We start from the raw sequence: 25,437 nt of genomic DNA, 5'->3' as shown, positions 1-25,437 counted from the left end.
TCCTCATTCCTTTCTACTGTGAGGGTGAAACTTGACATCTCCTCAGAGCAGGAGGTGACACAGCTAAGTGGTACTGGTGGACCTGTATTTTGGATGCTTCCTAGCACTAGTTTTAATTATGGTATTTCCTACTGTTGGATACTTTCTACTGAAATACATACCCAGAATCCATTTGCTGAGTGCATCTGCATGCTTGGAGAGGAGGTCTCAAGCATGCCTTGGTGCTGGCAAAGCCCAGCCTCCCTTTCTTTCCCTGTTTTTGCTAAAAGGTAAAGACAATCTGATTCACTGCCTCACTGCTTTACTAGTGCAAACCCCTCAGGACAGCACTGATCCTTCTCTCCCATGCCATGAACTCAAAGATGGAGGTAGCACACAACTAAAGACCCAGAAAATACTCAACTGTTAGACACTATGGAGAAAAAAAAAAAAAAAAAGGAAATTACACTGTCTCTGGTGGCTGTAGACCATAAGCCATGATCTATAGAGGCTTTTGGCACAACACTGTCACACTAACTGCAACTTGGAGTCAGCAGTGGCCACAGGATAAGAAGGGAGGTCAGGGTATGGGGCTTACAGCAGAGCAACAAGTAAGAGAGGAGTGAAAATGAATGATTTAATAGTGGAGGACAGCAAATGGCCATGAACACAATCCTCCATGGCCTCTTCAGGGTGATTACAGCCACAGCATGTCATCTCCAGCAGTCTCTTACAGCTCTTTTCAGACTCAGAATAGGAACTTCAGAAAAACCCATTACTGAGCTCTCACTGGAGAGCCAGCATTTGGGATTCTGTGAGGGGCTCAAGGTTGCCCATCTTCCAGAGTCCAAGAAATAAAAACCTCAGTGAGCATCATCATGTATCAATGTGCACCAGCCTCAATGAGACTCAGCAGAAATGGGTGACTAATTCCAAAGCAGTCCTGTATTCCTGAATATGGCTTCAGGTAGATTATTCAAGAGCACACAACAGCTTCTTTGAATGCATTCACTGCTAAGCAATCGGCTTTCCAAAGTTTCCCGTTGTGGCTGACTGGTCAGATAATTCATGTGACACGGTTTCTGCTCCCGACTGGGTGAAGTTGCAAGCACAAATGTCACCATTTGTGAGCATAATTTTTCCTCTTCATGCATGCCTCTGACATTTGCTTTCCATTTACCTTTTTGCCAGTAACATGCAATCATAGCTGGTGGGAGAGAGCAGTGCTAAGTGGCCAGAAAAAGGAGGAGTGGAAAGGCCTAAGAGGGGCTAAATGGGGCCCAGAGCCTTGGCAAATGTTTCTCATCTCCCCAGGAGCTCCTCGCTGTCACCCAGCAGCTTAATTCATAATAGTGCTTCAGAAAGACACTGCTGCCAGGAGACCCGCGTACTAACAGCAGTAAATGAGGTAAATACCATACCTGTACAATGGTCGGCACCTGAGAGGCACCAGGGAAGCTCAGCCCAGGCTTGGGACTCCTTGTTGTACCTGTGCTCATGGGGAGATCTCAAAGGACCCTGGCATATCCGTGCCATGGCTGGCTGAGCCAGGCACCCTGGGTGGGGCACAAGTGACCACACAGGAGACAAACTGCCCTGTGGAAATGGTGGGACCAACTGCTTTTAAAGTTGGGGTTGCTCCTGACCAAGCACAGCCTAGATTTGCTGGGCTGATTCCTCTTCTTCAACAGGCACGTGGGGAAACCCTATTGCTTCAGCCCATCTCCCCACACACAGCCCTTTAGCAAAGGTGTACCCCTCAGCCACAGGAACTGAGGAGCCACAAGTTTCTGGGGGAGTTGACAAAGCATGTATTGCTCATGACATCAGGGCATGTCAAAGCTAGGGCACATCCTGAGGGCATACACCCTCGGCACAGCAGTCAGCCCAGCACCGAGAGCCCGGGCAGACAGGCAGCAATTGCTTTGGGCTACGATGCAGCTAAATAGCACCAGCCATAACTGGGTGTCATGGCTGAGTCCCTGCATCTAACTGCAGCCTGGGAGGCCACAGCAAGTGGTCTGCAGTAAAAGCCCATTGGTGGTGTGCTACATCCCGGCCCCTTACTCTGTGCAGACACATTTGCTGACATGTGACAAGTGCCACTTATCAGCTTTGGCCTGAGAGAAAACACAGTGGGAGATCACTGCTCTGAGCTTAACTCACAGAGGTCTGGAGGAGCAGGGGTGGTCTGGGTGCTAAACCAAGCAGAGATCATTTTCCACCAGCCTCAGCAGCCCATAAGATGACTTTTCCTCCTCCTGTTCTAGCACAGCCTCCTTCTAGATGCAAAACCTTCTTGGAGCCCTCCTTTTCCCCACAAGCTTTGCATGCTGGCTGTGCCCAGGACCTCCCTGCTGTGATAAGGGCTGCAGGGGAGATGGCCTGAGCAGAGACACCAGGACAGTGCATCACTCAACCCAGCTTTTCCTTGCTTTAATGTCTCTGCATCACAACAGCTCAATCTGGCCTGCAACAGGGCAACCCTTCAAAACGGTCACTTTCCATCCCCCTTTTTGGGAGAAGGAGATGAGCTGAGTACATGACCTGTGGTGTGCCTCTGATAAGGAAACCACAAAGGGCCATGACAAGCACGAGGGCAGAGAACATTATGAACCCTAGAGCCAAGGATTTGTCCAGCTGGGGCTGGGGCAGATCTCCCTGGAGGGAAGGGCAGGACGAGGGTGCTGCCTGGAGGCCACTGTGCATTGCACTGTGCCTCTTCAGAGGCATTTTGGACCTTGTTCTGCCCAGCTGCAGTGATACATCTGCTCTGCCCTCTTGGCCCAGGGGGGCTTTGGGGACCATCCACACACAGGGGTCAGCCAGCACCAGGGGAGGGGAGACTTACCTGCTCAGAGAGTCTGCTCTGAGCTACCAGGCAGGTACAGATGAGACAGCATCTGGGATGGTTCTGGTGTGAGAGCTTGCATGTTTCTTCCTTGAGCCATGGCTTCTGCTCTACACTCAAAGTGCTGCTGGATCTCTTCTTTTTCCTAGGAAAAAGTCCTCCATGGAAATATGTTACTGCATGCCTAAGGCAGAGGTGTAGAGCTCCTTAATTATATTACTTTTTTAAGATAAAGATCAGAAGCTGATGCTCAGGAGATTGTGACTGTGAAGATGTCAATGGCTGTTATCATTTCATCAGGCAAAGCCACGGCACCAGGAGCTGATCCTCAGCAGCATTTCCAGAAGTTCAGTCTCCCTTTTCCCACAAACTATACCATTACCCATAACACAGCACCTTCCAGAGAAAGCTGAGAATCCTTCCTGAGCTGGGCTTCCCTGGCCTGGGGAAATCTTCAGCCCCAGCAGAGGCTTCAGATCTTCCCCAGTGCCCCAGGAGGAGGCCACCGGGCCACTCTGTCCTGTGGCACGGAGAGACTTTTAGTAAATCACCTACTTTTTTATCTCTGGCTGAAGGAAGAAGCTCAGCCTTTGCTGATCACCCTATTTCAGACAGCCACAGCACCCACCAGTGCTTGCAGCTGAGCTACTCTTGTCCAGTCGCATCCCCCCTGCTTGCCAAATTGCCAACACCTTTCCTATCCTCTCCCCTGCTCCCAGCTCCCTGGGAAAAAAAAAAAAAAAAAAAAAAAAAAAAAAAAAAAGAAAGAAAAAAATCCCTTCTGCAAGCCAGCAGGGGTTAATGTTGTCAGCCATGACGTCAGGATCCCAATTTGTCCAGAGAGTCCCCCTCCCCATCCACAAACTCCCTCTCTCCTCCCCTCCTCTTGTGACTTTGCAATGAGCAGCAAAACTCCACAGGAGCTGCGGCAACAGCACTAGGGAGACATCCAGTCCTCCCTCGGAGAGCAGCTCTTTCCACAGACAGGGATTTATTTATTTTATACACATGCATATATGTATTTATTTATTTACTGGGTTGCATTTGTTTTTCTTTTTTTAACCCTTTCAGAAAAAGCCCCAAACCTTCCAAGTGACGAGCCTGAGATTTCCCTAAAATAAAATAACTGCACAGTGGGGTTGGGTTGCTTCCCCTTCCCCCTCAGAAAATAAAGAGGGAAGGGGGAGCAAGTAGGTAAAATCCGGAATAAAATCCTATTGCTAGATAACTCACACCTCCCCCCTCACACACACACATACACACACACACACACACACACACACACACTCTTTCTCCTCCTCCTCTTCTCTGAAGGTGGGTAGCAGGAGCCATGCAACATCTGCAGAACCGGATGGCAGAAGAGCAGCAGGAAAAATAATCCAAGTGGACTGCTCAGGGGACACTGAGTTCTTTTTTTCTTTTTTTTTTTTTTTTTTTTCTTTTTTTTTATTTTTTCTTCTTCTCCTTCTTCTGCGTACCTGTGAGATTCGATTTCACATTTTGCTGAGCCCATTTTGGGGCATTTTATTTTTTTTTTCTCTTGGGATTTTCTCCATTGCCAGAGGATGTCTCTTGTTGAGAGGATGCTGAAAGGAAGAAGAAACGAATTCTTTGACTGGCACTGAAGGAGGGGGGGGGATATTTTTCCCCCACATTTTTTAGTTTTTTTCATTATTCTTTTTCTCTAGGAAATCATTAACTGGGGGGGGTTGGTTTCTTTTTTCCTTCCCCCCCTTTTTTTGGAGGGGGATTTCAGAAGATCCATCCTTCTTTCCCCTCCCCTCCAAAGATTTTTTTTCATCCTTCGTCTTTGTGGAAATGTGGACATTTCAGGCAGACAGACTGAGTGGAATTGTCTCTGCTTTAGCAGCTCTTTGTCTCGCCTGCTGTGCGCAAAGGTAAGGATTGCGATCCCAGGCTGCAGGGACAGGGGGGCTGACACAGGGCTTGTTTGTTTTGTTTGGGGTTTTCTCCATCGATCTGTATGTGGGAAAGGGGAGTGGGTTCTTTCCCCAAATTGCTTCCCTTGCCAGCTGCTGTTGTTATTTCCCAGTCCGTGTCATTTTAGGGGGAGGAGGAGGGATGCTCATACATGAGATGTGAGCAGGCTCTCTGCAGACTGAGCCCACCTCGCAGCCCACTTGCAGCGCCTTCCTCCCCCCTCCTTCCCCCACCCCCCCCTCCCCGTGCGACCTGGGGAAAAATGGCAAAATGAAGCGTTTTGCTGGGGAACATGGTGTCCACAGGAGCCTCCGGACTGCGTGGCACCGGGCTGTGCGCACACGCACGCCGTCCCAGGGCTGCCTTGGCCATGCCTGTGCCTGCACACACACACGGCGCACACGCAGCCACACTCGCATCCAGGCTGTGCGTGTACCGGGCTCTGCGGTGCACAGGAGGCAATGCCCACGTCTGTGCCGCCACGCAGATTTAGGGCACGCAACGTAATCATCTGTGGATGCGATCCGTTCAGGTACAGCCCGGCGTGTGTGTGTTCATCGAAGCCCGTTGGGGTGCACACACATGTGTATCGCAACACACCTCCAGAGGACGGCAGGCTGTACCTGCTCTGCGTGTAGCCCTGTAAATGCACCAACACCCCGTGTGCCCAAGCTGCGGCTGTTCCCGGTGTAAGCCCTGAGCGCTCCGGGGGATCCGAGCGGGCAGAGGTGCAGGCACCCATCCAGCCCGCACAAGGTGTACAGAGCACACCTGTTTGCTCTGTCATAGGCGTTTATCCACTGCCTTCACACCCAGGAGTAGCGCTGTCTAATCCTCCTCACCCTCCCTTCTCACACATGCGGGCAGGTGGGTTTGTACCTCTGTGCTGAAGGGGTGCGTGAGGCTGCTGGGGCCGGGGGGAGCTGTGGCGTTTCCTTGTTCAGCCATGCACACCCAGCAGCACGTTCCGGACACACACATGCAGGTCCCTTGCATAGGCTTGCAGATCTGTATATACAAAGATTTATGTTCCCATAGTTATAAACATGCACATGCGCAGATTCGCGCCCACCTTACCCACGCCACTCATGCATGGTTCCACTGTGTATGGATACAGACACAGGCATGCTTAGAGGCAGTGTCCAAGCAAATGTGCAAAAAGCAATGCCCATGTCAAAAGCCTTTGCTCACATGTGTCCCTGCATGTCCCCATATGTGCTTATGTTCAGGACTGATATTCACTTATTGTCTGCATGTATATCCGTGCACACCTTGGAGGCAAAACACTCTACCATGTGCACATGCCTTCAGCTACTCCCACACATCCCAGCCAGCAGCACGGTGTGCATATATGTAGATGTTTGGCTGCAAGTGTACATGTATATGCAAAGCACATACACACCCACACAGAGGCAGGGACACGGTATTCAAAAATTCAGTTCACAGGCTGGATGTACGTGCTCCCTAAGCAGATGCAGACCCATATTTGCCAGGAATAGCACTTACATGCAGCTGCTCACCCACAGCTGGGCAAATGCACAACTTGCCTGTTCAGCAGGAGGGACGTGACTTTTTGGATCAAAAGGAGCACTGAGAGGCAAGAGACCTTGCCCTTAATAATGGTGCCAGTTTTTGCCCTTAGTAATGATGCCAGTTTATGGCCTCACTAGGCCAATTTGTAGCTGATGAGGAAAGAGCCCCTCTTCCCAGTCTGCCTCTTTCTGCAGGGCCCCTGGCACATTGGCTACATTATCTGCCTCAATTTCCTTGCCTATATTAAGGAGGTAACACTGCTTTCGAGTTTATGTCCTGTGTGAAGCTAAACAGAAGTGTCTAAATCCCTTGAGAAATACATGTCTAGATTATGAATGTGGAAATATATGTACCTAGGAATAACTGTCTAGAGATGAGCAAATGCTGGTGCACACTGTAAGTCCACAGTGAGCATATAGACATAAGCTTGTTACAAAACCTCACATACCTGCATAGAAATCCACAGGTGCAAGTGGACCTTGTAAGCCTAGACATGATGTTATGAAAATGTCCACCTGTGCACACCTCTCTGTCCTTTTCACAGTGATTAAAGCAATGCAATGAAGAGCTGTACCCCTCTAAGGTGCATGCTCAGGATGCAGTTCAGACTCTTCCTCCCCAAGCACTAGTCCTGAACAGTTTGTCCATGCACCAAAGCTGGGCCTGGCAAGTGTGCTGTCTCACATTTGCACATCCCTATTTGGTTGATAAATCCCTGCACATACACAGCCTTTGCATCCAGAGCCTTAACGCATGCCCAGACTCCCTGGTGGTCCCACATGCCTCCACCCACACCTGTACAGAGAGTCTGGGCACATGGGAACCCAGTCGCAGGTACCCACAAATGCCTGTCTCTGTGCTCCCACATAAATCGTGTTCGCAGCCCAGTGCCTTTTTATAACCCGATGGAGAAAGATCTGCACCCACAGTCACCTCCACACAGGCTCGGATGGGGTCACACACATGTGCACACATGTCTGTGCACGTTTCACAGCTGTACCCTTGGGCTCCAGTGTTTTCATGTGTCTGCATGTCTGTGTGAAAAAGCAGGGAGTCCGTACATCCTCGGTACAGTCAGGAGAGCATGCATGTCTGTGTGTGGGGGGGTGTGTGTATGCAGACACATGGGGATGTCAGCGCAAACCCCGGTGTCCAGTGAGGCACGGGGCTAGCTGGCAGAGCTAGTGCTATGGTGCAGCTTTCCAGCTTGACTTGGATGGATGTGGGAGGTGGTGTTGACAGGGAGACATGCTGTTGTGGTGGGTGACTGCAAAGAGCAGCAGTTGTCACCAACAGGGTCTCTATTCTCATGCAAAGCAGGGGACAAGGGTGGCACAAAGGCTGGGTATTCAGGCAGAAAACCTATATACCCCACAGCACTGAATAGGTTCAATATTTTTAGCATCCTCTGCTTTCTGGTTTCCCACCTTCAGTTTTGCTTTGGCTCTTGGTCTGTTTTTAGAGGGAGCTCCCTTCTTGCTGAAATGGCTGGAGGAGCATTATCTGTGTTAGGGAGGATGGCTTTCCCCCCTCTGCGTACAAGTCAGAGGATTGGGAGGGAAAGGATCACTGCTCTGGCACACAGAGGGGAAGATGGACTCTCCTTCCCGTCTCTGTCTCTTGATTTGCGTTGCTAAGAAGAGATGGTGATGCTGAGTGACAGAAAATGAATTTTTACATGCCAAAGATCAGCTGTATGTTGAGGCCATAGAACAAAAGGAGCATTGTTTTTCCCTTTACTTCAATAATATGAAGAAATACCTGGGTGCACTGAGAAGCAGAGGCTGCACTGGTGTGTGTGACAGTGTGGGGCACCTGCTGGGGAGGGACTTGTGTAGTGGGGACCTCAGTGCGTGACAAGTCCATGCAGTGAGATGTGAGACCAGAAGCAAATACCCGGTGTGGCAGGGGAAGGGGAGTGAGACCTGCAAGAGGAAGGCTGCAGCCACCCTGTGCATCCCTTGGTGGAACAAGAAGGACAATTTCTGACTGCCTGTGTGTGTGTGCACCCACCCACCCACAGGCAGGGTGCATTCCGAGTGCGTGGGTCAGGGGCCAGGGAAAGAGTGTGAGTGGTGAGCGGTGCCTATGTTGAGGGATGCGCCAGCCCGGTGGGACCACTGAGATGTGGGCACACACCAGGCAGGAGTGCAGGGGGACAGAGTTTTGGGTACCCAGGAGTTGGGGTGAGCCATAGAAGAGGAGACAAAGTACCTGCTGAGACTCCTGTGCCACCCCTCAGGATGGCTTAGGGCCCATGGCAGCCCTGTGGGGCTCGTGTGCAGACTGGGGGCTGAGAGATGTGTCAGGGACAGAAAATATGAGTGAGAAAGGAAACAGGGAGGCTCTGCCTGTGGCTGGGGTGTCTGTAACACACACAGGAGCTTTGGTGCCATGGGGCACAAGGGATGCTGCAAAGGTGCTGCCTGGCCAGGACCCCCCCCATGTGGCCCGTGGCACATGGGATGACAAGGACTCTCTTCTTTTGTCTTTCAGCCCATCCACTGGGAATATTTCTGTGGTGAAAGAGATTGTGGACAAACTGCTGAAGGGCTATGACGTCCGCCTCAGGCCTGACTTTGGAGGTATGGTGACGGCTGGTCGCGGGGAGCGGAGCACAGGGGCTGTTGGGTGTCCGTGCTGTTGGCTGGGCCACTTGCAGCTTGCAGCACTGACTTCGTTAAATGCTCCCATCTGATGTCTCCTACTCTACACTGTTTGCTAGCCCTCATCTCCTTCTTCACTTTTCCCTCACATTTCTTTCTTGTTTTCTGGTTTCCCTCCTTCTCTCACTGGCTCCTCTCCTGTGACTGGCACCATCATCCCTTTCTCCAGACAATTGGGTTGTCCATGGTCTGATGTTTCTGGGGACATTTTACTGGGACAGAGATACTTTGCTTTTCCTCTACTTCAAACTTTCCTCCATTGCAGACAGTGGGTCATCCATCCTCCACTTCTGTTCCCAATGCCAGATATTTTAGCTCTTTTCCCTGCAGAAGGTTGGGGTGATTGTTGGCAAGGCTGTTGGTTGGTCTGCCAGACTGCCCCCTCAGCAACAATATGGGATAGAATATTCCTTGGGCAGCTGGTGGCCTGGATGCTATTCAGTAGGAGATGGAAGGATCCACAATTCCTCTCTTGTGTCCTGTGAGCAAAAAGGGGAATGGGAAGGGCTTTCTCTTTGTCGTCCTGGTGGAAATAAAATACGAAATAATCTTTGGGTACCGTTGTACTCCAGGGTACAGTTGAGGTCCATTTGTTGGAGAGGAGCAGGCAGTGGAGAACTGCTGAGGGAGGGGGATTTGGAGGACTTCTGGCTTCAGCCTGCCAAGCTTGGCTGTTTTCAGCCTTTTTGGGGCAATTCTATTTCTTTCTCATGAGGAGATGTGTGGGATTGGGGGATCTTCAGCCTGCAGGAGGACAGGAACCACATTGAGATGTCCTTCTCCAGATGACTGCTGGGGAGCAGATTTGTGCTTGTGCTCTCAGAGGGGAGAGATGCCAGGGGCAATTCCATGGTGATACAACTGAAGAGGTTTCTCTCAAAGAGCCTGATCCAGAGTTCCTTGAAGATGGGGGTGGTTCAGGTTTTGAAGTCACTTCAGTGTATTCCAGTTTCCCATGACCCCGTGAACGAACCTGTGTCTCCCTGAAACCTCTGGTTTCCCTGCACCTCACCCAAACCTGCCCTCATCCACTCATCACCCCTTACTCTTCAGCAGAGACTGTTTTCCCTCTCCATGCACACTGTCCCCACCACTCTCGCCACCACGCTCTACCCCAGGGTGGAGCAAGGGCTTTCAGGTGGCACCATCAAGTGCTGCTGCTCCCCTGGGGGGAGATGCTTATTCCTCCATAGTGCTCAGGGGCATCTGGGAGGTTATTTCAGTCCAGTGGGGAAACACTTCTGAGGCACTTGCAGCAGTCTGCAAGGAAACAGGGGTTCTCCCTCTCCCTTCTCTTTTTTTAAACATGGGATATGGCTGGATTTGATTTAAAAGCTCTGTCCAGGAAACATGAAATCTCCCTATTAGCTGACCAGCCCGAATCACAGGAATTGGTTCAGTCACATTTTAAGAGGGGGAGAACTGCAGAGGTGACATAAAAACTGCAAGAAAACCATCTTGGAAGCCACTGAGATGATTATGATACAGTAAAACAGTAGGTGATCTGGCTCTGCAGAGGCACAGAGCAGAGGGGTGCAATGGGCAGCCATGGGGCTGGAGGTCCAGCAGCCCAGCTCCATTTCACAGCCTGTGTGCTCTGATGCCAGGTTCCCAGGGCACTCAGCCGTCCACCCCTTCCTTCAGCTTGGGCAAGGCAGCACAGGGCTCGGTGCAGGCGATGCTGCTGACCCTGCCAGGTCTGTGTGGTGCACGGGCTGGACTCGGCAGGCACTGCATCCTTGCTGACTGTAAAATGAATGTTTTTGGGCAACCATTGCATTTTATTTCATTTTACTTTGAATTACCAAAGTATAAACTGCATTTTCCCTCACTCAAGCAGAGAAATGGAAAGACAATGGTGTCCCTCTTCCCTGCACTCATCTCACTGTTGCCCTTCACCCTTTCTTGTCCTTCCCTTTGCTTGTGAGTACAAAGTCCTGGCTGGTAGCACCAGTGATTGTGCCTTTGGTGCTCAGTGTGCAGGGATGCCCTAACTCTTAGCATGTCTGAACCCCTACCCGTGAGGATAAGCTTATCTGGACAAAAATGCTCCTGCAGCGTTTACAGTTAAGGGAAGGGTGGGCTGAAAGGTGAGTCTGAAAGCTGGAGGTCATTAGCATTACAAGCCCAGGGGAAAGGGGTGGAAGTTTCCTTGCTTCGCTGCTGTCCCCAGAGCTCACCAGTTCTCTGAGATTTTGGCCAGATCCTATAGGATAAATTCTGGGATCACTCCAGGATGCACCTAACCCTTTGTGGCTTCTAGTTCTTCCACAGCCCTGCTGTGGAGATGGCGAAGTTCCCCCAATAAATTGTGTGCAGTTGGCAAAGGCATGCTTTGAGCAAAGCCCTAGAACCTGTGTGCATGCAGACCTACTATTTCTCAGGGATGCGTGCGACTGGACTGAATCCCAGTGTCAGCACCCTGCGGACGGGGCTGTTCTCCTGGGCACTGTCCCACAGCCCCCCTCATGCTCCACCTGGACCATCCCACCACCCCTCGGCTGCCTTTCTGCTGTGCAAAATGGGTGTAAGCGATCTCTGCTGGGTAAGGCAATCACTCTTCACCCACTTGTGCTCTTGCCCCGGGAAGACCAGTCAAAGTGAGCTGTGAATGGCCAAGACAGCATCTTGGAGGGGTGGCAGGTCCTGCTTGGAGGCGTGTGCTCTGGAAGAATGGCATGGGGCTGTTTCAGGGCTGGCAGCGGGGCCTGGCTGGACAGCCTGCAGGAGGCATGGAGGGGACTGGAGAAAAGCAGATACCACTCAGTTGCCTGTGAGCCAGTGTGAGCTGTTCCAGAGAACACCTCTACAAGACAGATCCCTTGGCCCTCTGCAGCTCAAGGATGAGGGCACTGGGGGCAGGAATGTCAGAGCAGATGGTGCTGGGCACCCCGGAGGTGTGGTCAGGGAAAGGTCCTTCCCAGACAGAATCACACATGAGAAACACAACCCACAGAAGTGATGAACCACACTGCCCTACCTTCCTCCCTTCTCTCCTCTTTTCCTGCTTTCTTTCCCCATATCTTCATCCTACTGGAGTGTTGTTTCCTTCTTTCCATCCTGCCCCCACACCAGTGCCTGATGGCAATCATCCCTGCCCTGTCCCCACCCACCCACCCCTGCAGGCAGGGTACCTACCACCTCCGCATCCTGGCTTGCCTCCCCAGGTACCCACAGTTGCTTCCCACAGAGCAGGAGGGAGCTGGGGACCTCTGGATGTAGAGGTGGAAGAGTCTGTTCCCATGTACCATTTGTGCTCCTTGCTATGCCAAGGCAGACTATGCACCTCACAACCTTTCTAAGAGAACCAGTGCTTCCACAGCACAGCAGCCCGAGGCTGCCCTTCTCATTCCAGCACCCCCCCAATCCCCGTAATGTGGTGCTTCAACAGCTCCAAATGCAACTCACAGCTCCACAGTCCTCTTTTTTTGAGAAAGAAAGAGAACTCCGACTAATGCCAAAAGGAGGACAGGCCTGCTGGGGATTGCAGTTCACTTTTTAATTTTGAGATGCCTCGTTAGCTTTGGGCCGAGCTGAGTGGCTGAGAAACATCAGCCACTTGCTCTCCTCCCCTCTCCCCCACCCCCTTGGAAACCCATTAGGCCGATGAGCAGGTCAGCTCTCAGGGGTGGTGCTGTGGCAATGAGTGTGATGTGCTCATCTGGGGAGCTGGGCTGAATGGGGGACACATGGGAGAAAGGGGGAAAGTTGGAGTCATGCAGAGGTGATGGAAAAATCTGGGAGCAACTCCTCCAGAAAGCCATCCTGGCTCAGTGGGGGCAGCCCAAGGGGGTCAAGCACTGTCAGATGAAGTGGAGGGGCTGATGTTGAAGAGCCAGCAGGTATATCAGTCCTTGGGGCACAGGTGATAAACCCTTCCAGCCTGGGGACCCCTGGACAGTGCCCCAAGCCCTAGAGTAACACACCATGTTGGCGAGATGTGGGACAGAGGCAGGGTGAGACATGGAGCAACCACATGGACTCAATATTCATGGGCTCTCAGCAAGGACATCACCTGGGACTGAAAGGGCAGGGGGTCATTGCAGAGCAGATCTAAGGTGTTTGGCCAGGACTGTGGTGGGGATCTGGAACAGCCTTGGAGGAGATATTTGGAGGGTGGGAAGATCCAGCCAGGGCTCTTGGTCTGCTTAAGAGGGAGATCTGGTACTGCAAAATCAGCAATGATGCAGGGCAAGGTGTTTTGACAGGGTATGCTGGGGACCCTGCTCAGCTCTGGGGAGCAAGGCAGTGTATCTCACAGGGAGATCAAACTGCAAGAGGGTGTCATCCATCTGGCCCTGGCTTGGGGGATGGACAGTAAGGGCGGCAATGTTCTGTGGGTATATTACAGGCATTTAGGACTGGATGAGCAAGGGATGCTGTAGATCAGGTCTGGGAAGCATTGCAGGTCCACAGGTAGGGGAGAGAGGGAGCTTTCAGAGCAGCACCCTGGTTCTTGTAAGTGCTCTTAGGCACTCACTTTCAGAAGCATTAGTTCCATAGGAGAAACAAAAAAAAAAAAAAAAAAAAAAAAAAAGAAAGCAAAGAAAACAAATGAAGACTGTATTGCCCCAGGGTAGGGAAGGCAATGGAGGAGTGGCAGGAGGATCCCACCTGAGCTCAGTGACTCAGCTGCTCTGTTAGTGCAACATTTCCAGCCCCAAACTTTGCGAAAGTTTCAGGCAGGTGACTCTGCTTCCCAGGAGTGGATGGAAAGGGGACCCTTTATGGTTGGTTTCCCAGCATCATTTACAGATCTTGTTAGCCAAAAGCAAGGTGAGGGCATTCTTTGCTCATTGTCCCAGCCCACCTAGAGTGCAGGGTTCCTAATGTTTCTCCTGGGTGTACACAGTGTCTGAAAATGCCTGGTGAAAAAGGAATGACCAGGAAGCCCTCAGGATTACACAGTAAATCCTATGTTTTCAAGCCTGTGGGTCCAGCAGCTTTCCTTGCCCCATTTTTAATTCAAACTTCCCTAAGGAGAATTAGCACTTAGGGGGTCTTAGATTGAAATAAGCCTGCATCCTGCTCCTCATCTGCTCTGCAGCATGCACCTGGCCTCCCAGCTCTCGTCACCCTCATCCAGTCTTACCCCTGTCCTTTGACACCCAAACCCATCCTTAGTTGCAGTATCTTGGCCTCCCTGCTTTCTCTCCCCTGCCCCTCCTGCCCTCAGTCCCTCTCTGCTCCATCACATCTGCACCCTCTTGGGGACCCAGCCTGCCCCCATGTCCTGCTTGTTCCCCAACATTTTTTCTTCAAAGGCCACTCCAAATTCAGTGGACCTAGGGATGAAATCCTCAGCCCTTCCCTGTGTAACAGCATCACTTGAAACCCAGAATTGTAAAAATAAATGATTGCTGATGCATAAAGTGTTGCAGTGAAGCATCGTCAGTGGTTCAGGGCTCTGAAACTGGCGGGGCTGGCAGGCTGAGTGGCTGCGTTGGCTGGCACAAATGCGGCAGGAGGTGGAGGGGGGCCTGAGCCCTGGCCCACCAGCCCTGTGTGGATGGGAAACAGCTGGTCTTAGTGGCCCTGTACTGGAAGGAATGGGAATTTGGTTTCTTACATAGTCAAGCCTGATGGTATTGCAGGCTTCCTGAAAATGTCTCTGTTTTCCACTGCGTATAAGGTTCAGCCACAGTGGTTGTGTTTTTTCCATGCAGCTCACTTGCTTTGACTTTTTGAAGGGGAGGGGGGGAGTTCTAGGCAAAATGATTCAGAAATTTCTGAGAACAAGCCAAGGCACATATGTGCTGCATTTTTTTCCTCTCCTAAAATGTTGGGGGGTAAAACTGGAAGCACCTCCAGCAGGACTGGTCCAGGTGCATGCGTAGCAAATGGGTGCCCAGGGCCAGCAGTGACCTGGCTGGCACAAGCACTGTGTCCCCACCTCCTCTGTTGCCAGTGCAGCATCCCAGAGGGATGGGGATCCTGCAGGAGGGCCAGGGAGTGGGGCTGGGAAGAGGGCAGCCCAGTATGTGGCTGGGTGCTGGTCTTGGACTGCCTGTCCCAGGGGCAGCAGGAGCAGCAAACCTGCCTTTCTAGGGCTTAGTCCTCAGCTCTCCAGCTCTCTTCCCCTCCTCTTCAGTGGCAAAAATATTTAAATCTCAGAGAAGCCAGATTCAATTTTTTCTACACTTCTGAGGTGCCTTGAGCCAACTCTTGCATGCTTTGGGGCAAGGAATTGAGACTTAGCTAGAAGGTGCTCCTCCCACCAGGGCCATCTCCTTCACTGTCTGCAGGAAAAATTGCCCACAGCTGGACACAGGGTTAACCTGAAATGCTGCACTTCAGAAAGCCTTACTACAGTGGGAAATACCACCCTTCCTTCCTGATAGCCCAGCAGGGCACAGGAGCAGCTCTGGATTTGAAAGCAGAGGGGTGAACGTGGATCAGATTAGGGAAAGGAGTAATTTGAGGAAGGAGAGGCAGGAGCTGTCTGGAGAAGTCTGCAAACCCCAGTGTCACCCAGGGCCAAAAAAAAGGTGGATATGCCAGCAGAGCTGCCAGTAGTTCCACTGTCCTTCCTAAGGAAAGGCTGTTAAGAAAAGGATGTTCTTGATCAGTAAAACTGGCTGCAGCTGTGCAGTCCTCACTTCCTTCCCCATTTACGTGACTCCTGGCTCCAAACCATGGGTCACATCCTCTCTAGGGCTAATCCAGAAGGAAGATGACAACCTCCTGCTGTTGTGTCTTATTTCATTAACTGAAGTGGCAGGAAGTGAAAGGATCCAGTCCTTCTTGGGACATATGTGGATGTTAACACATTGCCACATGATGGAATTTCTATTTTTTTCACTTTGCTCTTTTTATAGGAAATACATGCTGGGAAAGGGACTTTGAGGCTGTAAAGTCAGACACTCAGGACTTCAGAAAATCCAGAACTGGGGTTTCTATCTGAATCTATATTTGGTGCCATTCTGAGGTTGCATCAGGAGGCAAGGTCCAACAGTCGCTTCCTCCTGAACACATCTACAGAGCATACAAGAGATGCTGTTTACACATGGAGCTAATCTTTCCTGTTCCCTTCATTCAGGAGTGGGACAGACTGGGAGCATGACAGTGGGGACTAGCTGAGGTGGTCACAGCAGGCGATTAGGACAGGTTGACCCAGACTGGAGTGAAATGCATGTCTGATGCAAAGCCTGAGACTGAGCAGGCAAAGACCATCTTGGACTCATGCTTTCTTCACTGCTCGGTATTCAGACCTGCTCACAACACAGAATTAATTGTTTTTATAACTGTTGCCAAGCACACCTCCCCTCCGAGGAGTCAAAGGTATCCCCTGCTGTGGGGTGCCCAGCCAAAATACCTGATTTTCCAGAATACTTAGCAGCAATGTAGTCAGCATACTGCACATGTGAAGCACAGCTCCTATTGCTTTCAACCACAGCCATGAGTGCTCAGCCCCAGTGCTCCAAGAGACATGCAGAGTTCATGAAAACCTGTGAGTCTTAGGTGATTTGCATAGGAAGGAGCACGTAGGAACTCCTGTGACACACCCAGTCCTGGAGAACAGGATTTAGCTACACAAACATCTTTCCTTTCCTGGAGACCTCGCCCTCACTCACTGTATGGTTACCAGCTTCTTCAGTAAATCAGGCAGGGACCCCACTGTCAGCACTATCCTCTGGCATATAATCTGGTGTCATCCTCAGAACAAATCCATCTTCTATCAAACAAGGAAGAGGAATGAACAAGGATACTGTGGACTGTTTAATTAAGAGCTGGCTCTGTAACATCCGTTCAGCAGTGGGCATCCTTCCACAGAACTTTCATCCATTTTGTTTTCTCATGCATTTTTTTTGAGTGCAATAATATTTTAGAGTATTAAACTGGTCTCTTTCTCCAGTGTGATAGAGCTTGAGAACTTCTTGCTGTATGTCAAACATATTTGTGCATTTATCTGTGGCCCCACAAGATCCTTACTATCCTCCTTCAGAGACAGAAAGCTCTGACACAGGCCAGCGGAGGGAGTTTTGGGTGGCACAATGAAGACAGTAATGAAGATGAATTCCCCTGAGTCCCAGTACCCAGAGTCAAATTGGACTTGGGTTCCTGAGCAATCTGTGTGCCTGCCCTAGAGCTGTGCTTGGTAGCAGCAAGCATTGTTTTCTGGATTTGCTATCCAGTGGAGGACATAAAGTCTTGCAGTCATCCATTAAGCCAGTACACTTTCACAGGAACTGGAGGAGATGTTGATTCTCACGTTTGTGCCAAAGCCCGTGTTGGATAATTGCATTCAGTTGCCCTCCTCCTTCCGTTTCACCCTTGGCTGGTGCAGTCTTTCCCTGCAGCTCTGCTCAACCCCTGACAGCCGCTTTCCAGCGCTGCTGGAGCTAGTCCATAGTCGTGCACTGTGGCTAGTGAGGGGCTCTGAGATATCTCTCTAAAGGAAAGACCATTTTAACAAAGCATTTATTCCATGAATGTTGTGACTTTTCTTAGTCATAGATTTTTTTATGATCAAATACGATGCATTCGAATTACTCTAATTAGTGGAATAATTCTAATAGTTCTTAATTAATTAACTGTTTAAAAGCAGACTGTAGTTTATAACCAGTCTGGAGGATGTTTGCCATCTCACCTGGACCCATCTTTGTCCTTGATTGACATCTACATAACACTCACTATTTCTGAGATTATTCCTGCCAGTAAACTTGTCTTTGAGGGACTACCACTGAAAGCAAAATGTAAAAAGAGTGTAAAACCCATTAGTGCAAGTTCTTTTGATTACTCAAAATATATTCCCACAGACCTAGAGCTGTTCATCAGAGCAGCTTTACATATCTGCATTGTTAATTTCCAAGAGTCCCAATATCCCAGATAGGCAGAATAATATTTTTAACCCACATAGCAAGAAATATAAAAGCCAAAGAATACACTGTAGTTTTACTGCTACATGGAAGACAGGCTGTGTGTGCATGTCACTTTTCTCACCTATGTCTGGTTCAAAGAAAAAAAAAGTTGGAGGCTACTAAAGTGTCAAGCTGAACTGATGTAAGATGTTTCTTCAGCGGTAGTGACAGCATTTGGTGCGGAAGTCTGTAAGATCCATTCTTGCAGATAGCCCTTGGTGGGGTTTGCTAAGTGTCTATTTATATCTTGATATTTCATGTGAAATATCATGCACTTGTTAAAACATGACTAGAAACATGGACAAGACAAATTATACGCTTAATGATGGCATAAAGCCCATTAAAGGAATTCATATCACATATGTAAGAAAGAGAAATGTTGGATGTTGGAGTCCTATAGCATGAACAGATTGGCCAAATAAACAGGCATTCTGGAGATCCAGTGTCTGATCCTGTTCCCATTAAATGGAAAGAAACAGAGTTCTTCTCAGTCAGCCCTTCTTCCCAGGCTGTAGGATTGCCTCTGTTTACTTTGAGCAGGGTATGAATTTCAGGCTGGTTTGGGGAACACTGATCATGCAGTTCCTATAGACTATTCTTCTGATTTTGGCATTTAACCTTGGTTCTGTGTCAGAGCTAAAAACTCTTTTTCTTCTCTGATCTTTCCCCCCTCCCTTTCCTGTTGTTCCTGTTCTTTACAGTCCTTCAGGAATAGTGCCGTTAAGTAATTGTGCACTTATAGATGTCTGTTCTTGTGACAGGAGTGAGCCTCAATCAAACTCACCATGGCTTGAATTTCCCTCCCCAGACCTCAGGAACTCTTAGTTCAAGTCTGGGATGCCTCCGAGTACAGTTATAGTTGGAAAAGAGCCTCTGTAAAAATTACATCTTGTTGTTCCATATTTATTCTCCCTCAGTGGTTTCCATGTCAAACTTGCTCAGTTTACCAGTCAAAACAAGATATTTCTACCTGCCAGCTCTGCCAGCTCAGCCTGGGCTCTGGAAATCAAGCTGTGCTCTCTCTGCTCTGGACATCATCACCAGCCAAAAAGGATTCTCAAATCAGGGCTGAGCTGGATGTGGTTTTGATTATGCATGAATATAATTTGCTCTCAGGTAGTATTACGGGCTCTGTGTGACAGATAACAGCAAGGCTCCTGTGCTGTACAAACACTGACTAACAATCTTCCCCACTACGTGTGGGATGATGGGCCACCCTAGGTCCATTTTACATCCAGGGGACACCAAGAGGGGCAACTTGTTGAGGATGACACAGGAAACCTGTGGCTGCATGAGGAATAGCACTGGGAAGTCCTGCTTCCTGCTATTGCTCTTTATTCATGAGAACAGACCTGAGTACCTTCAGTGCTCTGGTCCACTGCTTGGTCACCAAACCATGACCTTCCCTTTGACTGCAGTAGCCTGTGAAATTCCCAAAGGGAACAGGCAGGTGGGCCCACTTCTTACTGCAGAGAAATGGAAGGGGTATAGGAAGCCATAGGAAAGGCTCTCACATGCAGTAAGTGTTAATTTTGTTCACAAATAGTTCCCCTTCTGGTGCATGGAGCAAGAGGGCATTCCTCATTGTCCTTTTTAGAATAGCTGAAATTTTGAAAATTTGATCATTGGCTGAATAATTCAAAAAATTATACATGGCAGATAATATATTCACTGTGATCATATCATACACAGTAGAAAAAAGTGGGAAAGGTGTCCTGGCTATTGCCCTAGTTCCAACATTTGCTCTTCTTGTGCTTCTGAAATGAAACTCACCACAGGCTGTCAGCAAGAAGGGACACCAGAGCCTTCCCTGTCCCCGTGTGAGACTCTGCTCTCTGATCCCACAGGGTCATTTCAGCCACTAAGAGCTGTGATAGGCTTTTATCTACCATGCAGACCAATCCCTACCAAAAGCAATGACCCAGAAGTAGTATGCCTTACTTGGTTCCTATGACAGTTTATCATCCTGTGCTTGCATTTGGAACCAAGGCTTGTCAGTCAGCTGAGATGTGAGAACACCAGACTGCCCCTTCCTCTTCCACAGGTCATAACAGCAACTGCACCGCAGAACCAGGATGGGTTTTCTGATCAGGAGATCTTTCCACATGTCCACAGCTACCAGGCAGCTGCCTGGTGTTATTCTTGCTCTTCTCTTACACACTGGCCACAGCGAGACAATCCACCTCAGTCTTCTTTCTTTAAGGATCTTTGTGTTAGTGATACTGCAGCAGATGACTCCTCCAGATGGGGAGAAACTTGAGCCACGGGAAAGGCCAGGTTCAGGGGCTGCACCAGGCAGTTCAGTAGGGAAGGCATGAAGAAGGGAGCTGCCCACTGCAGGTGTTAAAGCTCTGCATGCAAATCTCAGAGGTTGTCCCACCAGGAGAGGAGGCCATCCAGGTTATGGGTGGGAGCTCACTGGTGGCACATTGTCACCTGAAGAAGGAAACCTCCTCCATCTGGGAAAAGGTCTGCAGGAAAGCCCAGCCTGCTGGGTTCTGGGGAAGGGCATCATCTTGGTAGGAATTTTTTGGAAGTGAGGGAGAAGGTAGGATATGAGCTGAATTTTTCTTCTTATCCTCCTTTCATAGCAAAAATAGAACATTCATCACAAGTTCCCCTACATGTTTTTCTTCCCAATTGCACGCTAGCTCCTTGCTAGTATTTGAAGCTGGAGAAAAAAAATTGATGAGTACTCAAGTTAATAATGCGTGATTATTATGTTGATGAATTGCTGGAGATGAATATATATGTAAAAGCTCTGCAAGATTCGCTCATCCATGCATCCTGAGTGAAAGCAATTATTTTGGTGAACAACTGGCAGTTAGTTTTATCTCTTAATAAGAAGTGCTGGGGTAAAAGGTACCCTGGTAGCTTTTGTCCTGCTGAATTTCTAGGACACTTTTGCAAATCAATCATTACTGAAATGATGGAAACACCAGCACAGGGGTCAATCTTTCAAAAATGACCAACTTACAAACTTGAATTTTTTTTCCTACAAAACTTTTGCAATTCTCACTCATCACTGAATCTTGCAAGATTTTCTCCATCTTGAGACTGTGGAGGATAAGCAGAACAGGCCGAACAAGGCACATCCAAGAGATTCCGAAACTGGGAAATGAAAACATACCATCCCATATATAACATTTGGAAAGGGGGAGGATTGTTTGTGTGTGTGCTTTGCTTCTCATGATTTCTAACTCAGACTCATGGTTTTAATGTGAATGTCATGATATTTTCAGGCTTGACTCACTCCTTTTTTTCAATACTTAAACTGTAAATTGTCCTTACTGTCACAGAGCATAAGCCTTGGGCACTGTGTGACCCCCAAGCTCTGCCTCTGAGCTGAGTCATAGGGCCACGTGCCCTTCATTGGGTAAGGAAAGGACCAGGTGTGCAGTATGGGAAGGTGGTGGTGGGAGGTATCTGAAGTCAACATTAACAAAAGCCCTAATAGCAGGCTTTATCAGGAAGGATAAGGTGGGCACCAGAGAAAGGCTATATCTTCACAAAGGACTTGACAGAAGTAACAGGAAAGGAGTGGCCTTCTCTTCCTTGGAAAACACAGCCACCGACTTTACACTGTATTGTGGGATGAAAGACCATATCCAACACTGTCAAAAAATCATCTCATGGAGGTATGGCAAGGGGACCAGAGCGGGGTTGTCCCCTGCTGCTCCTGGATGTACCAGTCCTGATTTCAGTAGTTGTACAAGTTTGGCATGTCCTGACCTGGCCATCTTGTTTCCTTTTATTTTTCCCTGCATGCTGCGCATGTCCGTCTGGATTCAATCCAGGAGTTAGATGCTGTGGTATCCTTTAAAGACAAGAGTCTGTAAACAGTGATGAGGAGGTGTGACTCACTCATTAAAAATTGAAAACAGGGAGAAAAAAAGGAAAACACCTTCTTGTTGTCACTTTGATAAAAATGACAAGTCCAGATATTTTGTTGTTGTTACAAATACTTCCAAGACAGAGTAATGGATTTGATATGATCAGAGAAGCTTGTGTTAACCCATTTAAATTAATTTGGTTCAGCTCATTTTCAGCTAAGGGGATTAGATGGCTCAGGATTTGGTAATGTGTGAGAATGTTTTCCCAGACAGGTCACATAATCAAGTACAGGCCAGCTCTGCAGTTGTTTAGGGGATATTTCTAGTGCACATAAGAGAGAGACTCCTTTGCATAGCAAACACCTATTGACAAAGTGCCAGAAAAGCCCAGCACTGAAAAGGTGGGTCAGGACCTTTATACCCTGAGTGGGTAGATGAGAAGTGAGACAGACTGGTGGGCAACACAGGAGAAATTTTCACAGCTGCCAGCTGCTATGCAGGAAAAATTGCTAAATGGCCCCACCTGTGTGCCATGCTGCCAGCCCCATCTGATGGGGGTGGAGGGTCCTGTGGAGGGCGGTTGGTCGAATCCTGTGTCAGTCCCCAGCGAGTGCTGGGATGGGGTGTCCCACATATAGCACCACCCCGGGCCCAGGGAACTGTTTGGCTGTGGGTAGGAGGACGGTGCTGTGGTTTCCTCAGGTGGTTTGCTGTACTCTTACCTCGTGGGTTTCTGCAAGGAGTGCTATGGTGTTATGTGTGTCCCAGCACTAGGAGTTCAGTCCTAATGCTGCTTAAAAATCCATGTGTATTTGTGGACCTTATAGCATTGAAGCTGGTGCAGGAATTCAGCATTTTGGGTTGTAAAGAGTGTTTTCTAGGCTGTGAGGGAATTCTGGGAGTGGATCTGTTCTGAGACTAACCTGCGGTGCTGGAGTTGAGGCAAGAGGGGGAAGCTGCCTGTGCTGAGTGTGCTCTGACGGAAAGCTATAGGTATGTGATTAAATACCCTGCTCCCTTTTGCACATTTATCTATGGGGTTCAAAATAGTCAGTGTCTGTGCAATCCTTTCTGAAGATGTGCTGTCTTAAAAAGCAGGGTAGCAGGTGGTGGGCTAGGAAATAGGAGCATCAGGGTGCCAAAGGCTTCCAAGCTGGGGCAACAGTAGTTGTGAGACTGCAAACAAGTGCCTAGGCTGGCTGTGAGGAGATGGAGCAAATGTGAGCTCTGAGGGCCTGAGTAAAAGCAAAAGGACTGGGCTACTCCCAAGTCCCCCATAGCTTCCCCACCAGGCAGGTAGAACTGTGCCCCATGGCTACACTGGCAGGGCCCACAGCAGAGATGTACTTGCTTGCCAGCATCCTGACAGAGGTAGGAGGAAAATCTTCTCAGGTGGTGAAACATGGGGGTGGCTGATCAGCGTAGGTCTGATGCTTCACGTTGCTGCTGGGGAAAAAAAATTCCTGGCTTGTGTTGATCTGCTGTCAGTCTACAATATATGTTTGCTCGGGAAGCCCTGTTGTCCTCCTGCTACTACTCTTGGTGGCAAGTAAGAGCTGAAGGGATCTAGGATGCTCAGTGTCTCTGCTTTTCCCAGGGTTAGTTCAGTGTAACCACAGGGAAATGCAGTGTTTCATAGTGCCCAGTTCTGCAGAGTGATATAAAAGTAAAACACAAAGTATGTGCCCTGCAGACTGCAAAGCCACAGAGCTGGTCTGCATGGGTGCCCTGGAGGACGTGGGGAGGAACGTCCCTGGAAGGGGAGGGCAGGTGACCAGTCTTGCTCTAGCAGCACAGTGCACCAGGAGGTTTGGGCATTGTCTTCATCTCCTGATGGTGAGATCTGGATCTGCCTTCTGCAGTCACCTTGCTCTGACAAAGAAATAGATGGCTGTGGCAGCCCTGCAAATTAAACTGGTTGTGGTCTGAGCTGGGTGTTGCCTACTTCAAGGGATGGATGGTAGTTGGGAATTGGTGTTCTTGGTAAAGTTACACTTAAAGTCGATTGCTTCAGACCCACTGGTGATGCCAGGCTGATGATGATCAAGTTTGGTAAGGTGAAGTAGCTGTGTGTCTGTAAATGAGAGCAAATATGCAGTTTGACAAACCTGGGAACATATTTTCCCATCACCTTGCTGTAACCTTACCAAGTATGCATCACCCAGGCAAGAGATATGCATACAGAAGGCTTTGGAAGAATATCTTCATCACTGAGAATAAAACAGCTTTAAAAAAATCTGTCTCCTGAATATTGACCTAGGCCTCTCCTAAGAACAGATGGCATTCTGAGTAGTCAGTGATTTTTTTCAGTGCTGAAAGCCCAGTGTGTGTGTGTGTACAGGTGTTTTGCTGAACTGAGACCACTAGTAGTACAGATGCTGTCAGGGTTGGTGTCTACTCTATTCTTCCATTTTTAAGCCTTTACATTTGAGACCTTGTTTTTATTCAGCTTGGGTAGCTGTCTACCAACATCTTTTAAAATCAACCTTGATTTAGCCTCCTCTGTAATCCTTCAATACCTCTGGGACAACCTTTACACTGTTTTTGCAGCCAGTTGATTGTTCTCTCTCACTTCCAAATTTCCATGGGATATTTGCAATATCCCGCTCTAATACCTACTAATCCATTAAAAATACCCATGAGATAGATTAGGTAATCCACTGTGCCTCACAGATTGCACTCCTTAGCTCTCTGCTTTCCCTAGAATAGTCAAAGAACGAGTGCTACATCTGCATCAAGAAAGCATTGTTCCTCCAAAAGGATCCCTCAGCACTGGCTCACAAGCAGGCACAGCTTGCTTGAGAAAATGCTCTGTATCTATTCAAATCTACAGGGACAGCATCATTTGACAACGTGCTAGAAATGTGGCTGCCATTATCAAGGTTAACCTGTGTGTTTGCAAAGAGCATCACAGGATAGCAGTACTTGAGTGGTCAGTTCTGCCTGTTCTGCAAGTGCTCTTTCCTGGCTCCTTACTGAAGAATTGGCCTTATTGCTTGCTTGGAGGAAAGTCTGTCTCTTACTGAAGCCCTTTATTTGTTCAGTGTTTTGATGTTCCAAAAGTCTGCTCAAGAGCTTTGCTATGGTTGCACCCTCCCTTAGATGTTTCATCAAATGTGTGCTTTCGATGATACCACCATCTTGGTGAGATCTTGCTCTAACTTTTAATTTCTCTTGGGAAGTCCCTAGTATTCCTCCTTCTTGAATGAATAGTACAAACTCAGTCATCTGACTGGATGAGGTGAAAAGCCAGGCTGCCAGGAGAGCAGAATGGTACAGGCTGGAAATCCTCATTAGCCTCCTTGTGCAGTGTGACACTGTGTCTGGTCTGATGTGGATGGATGGATGGATGGATGGATGGATGGATGGATGGATGGATGGAAAGCCTAGCAAGGTTAGACACAATCTTGTTCTGTGTGCAGGCTCAGAGTCTTAAAGAATGCCAAGCACTCCCTAAAGAAGTATGGCAAAATGCAGGAAACCTGTCAGGCAGAAGAAACTGTTTTCTGCCAGACCTACTTGGGACACTAGCTTCAATCTCCATGAGAATTAGTGGTGGTAGCTACCCCACCTGCCCCTGCAGAACAATGAATCCAGGAGAAAGCAGCAGGCATTGACAGCCCCAGATATTCTAAAGACCAGGGCCCTGTCTTTTGGCTCCAAAATACCATGCTTGCTTCATGTGGAAGAGATTTCGTAGCAGCAGCAGGTCCCTCGTACTCCCTGTTCCCCCACAGACAAGAAGGCAACGTCGTATTTGCTAATTTGCCGTG

General features: G+C 49.0%; 1 protein-coding gene across 2 annotated transcripts in view; it reads left to right on the top strand.

The window, feature by feature from the left end:
* Positions 1-3,756: 3,756 nt before the first annotated feature.
* LOC104361454 (gamma-aminobutyric acid receptor subunit beta-4) overlaps positions 3,757-25,437 on the top strand; it is a 75,973-nt gene continuing 54,292 nt past the window's right edge. For both annotated transcript variants that reach the window (XM_032996157.2, XM_032996156.2), the window contains exons 1-2: positions 3,757-4,728; positions 8,801-8,889. In XM_032996157.2, the coding sequence (XP_032852048.1) occupies positions 4,649-4,728; positions 8,801-8,889 (169 nt within the window). In that variant the 5' untranslated portion in view covers positions 3,757-4,648. The remainder of the gene's footprint in view (positions 4,729-8,800; positions 8,890-25,437) is intronic.

This window comes from Tyto alba, unplaced genomic scaffold (genome assembly GCF_018691265.1).
Source record: "Tyto alba isolate M040663 unplaced genomic scaffold, T.alba_DEE_v4.0 Super-Scaffold_5, whole genome shotgun sequence".
NCBI lineage: Eukaryota > Metazoa > Chordata > Aves > Strigiformes > Tytonidae > Tyto > Tyto alba.
This window is presented reverse-complemented; position numbering and strand designations above follow the sequence as displayed.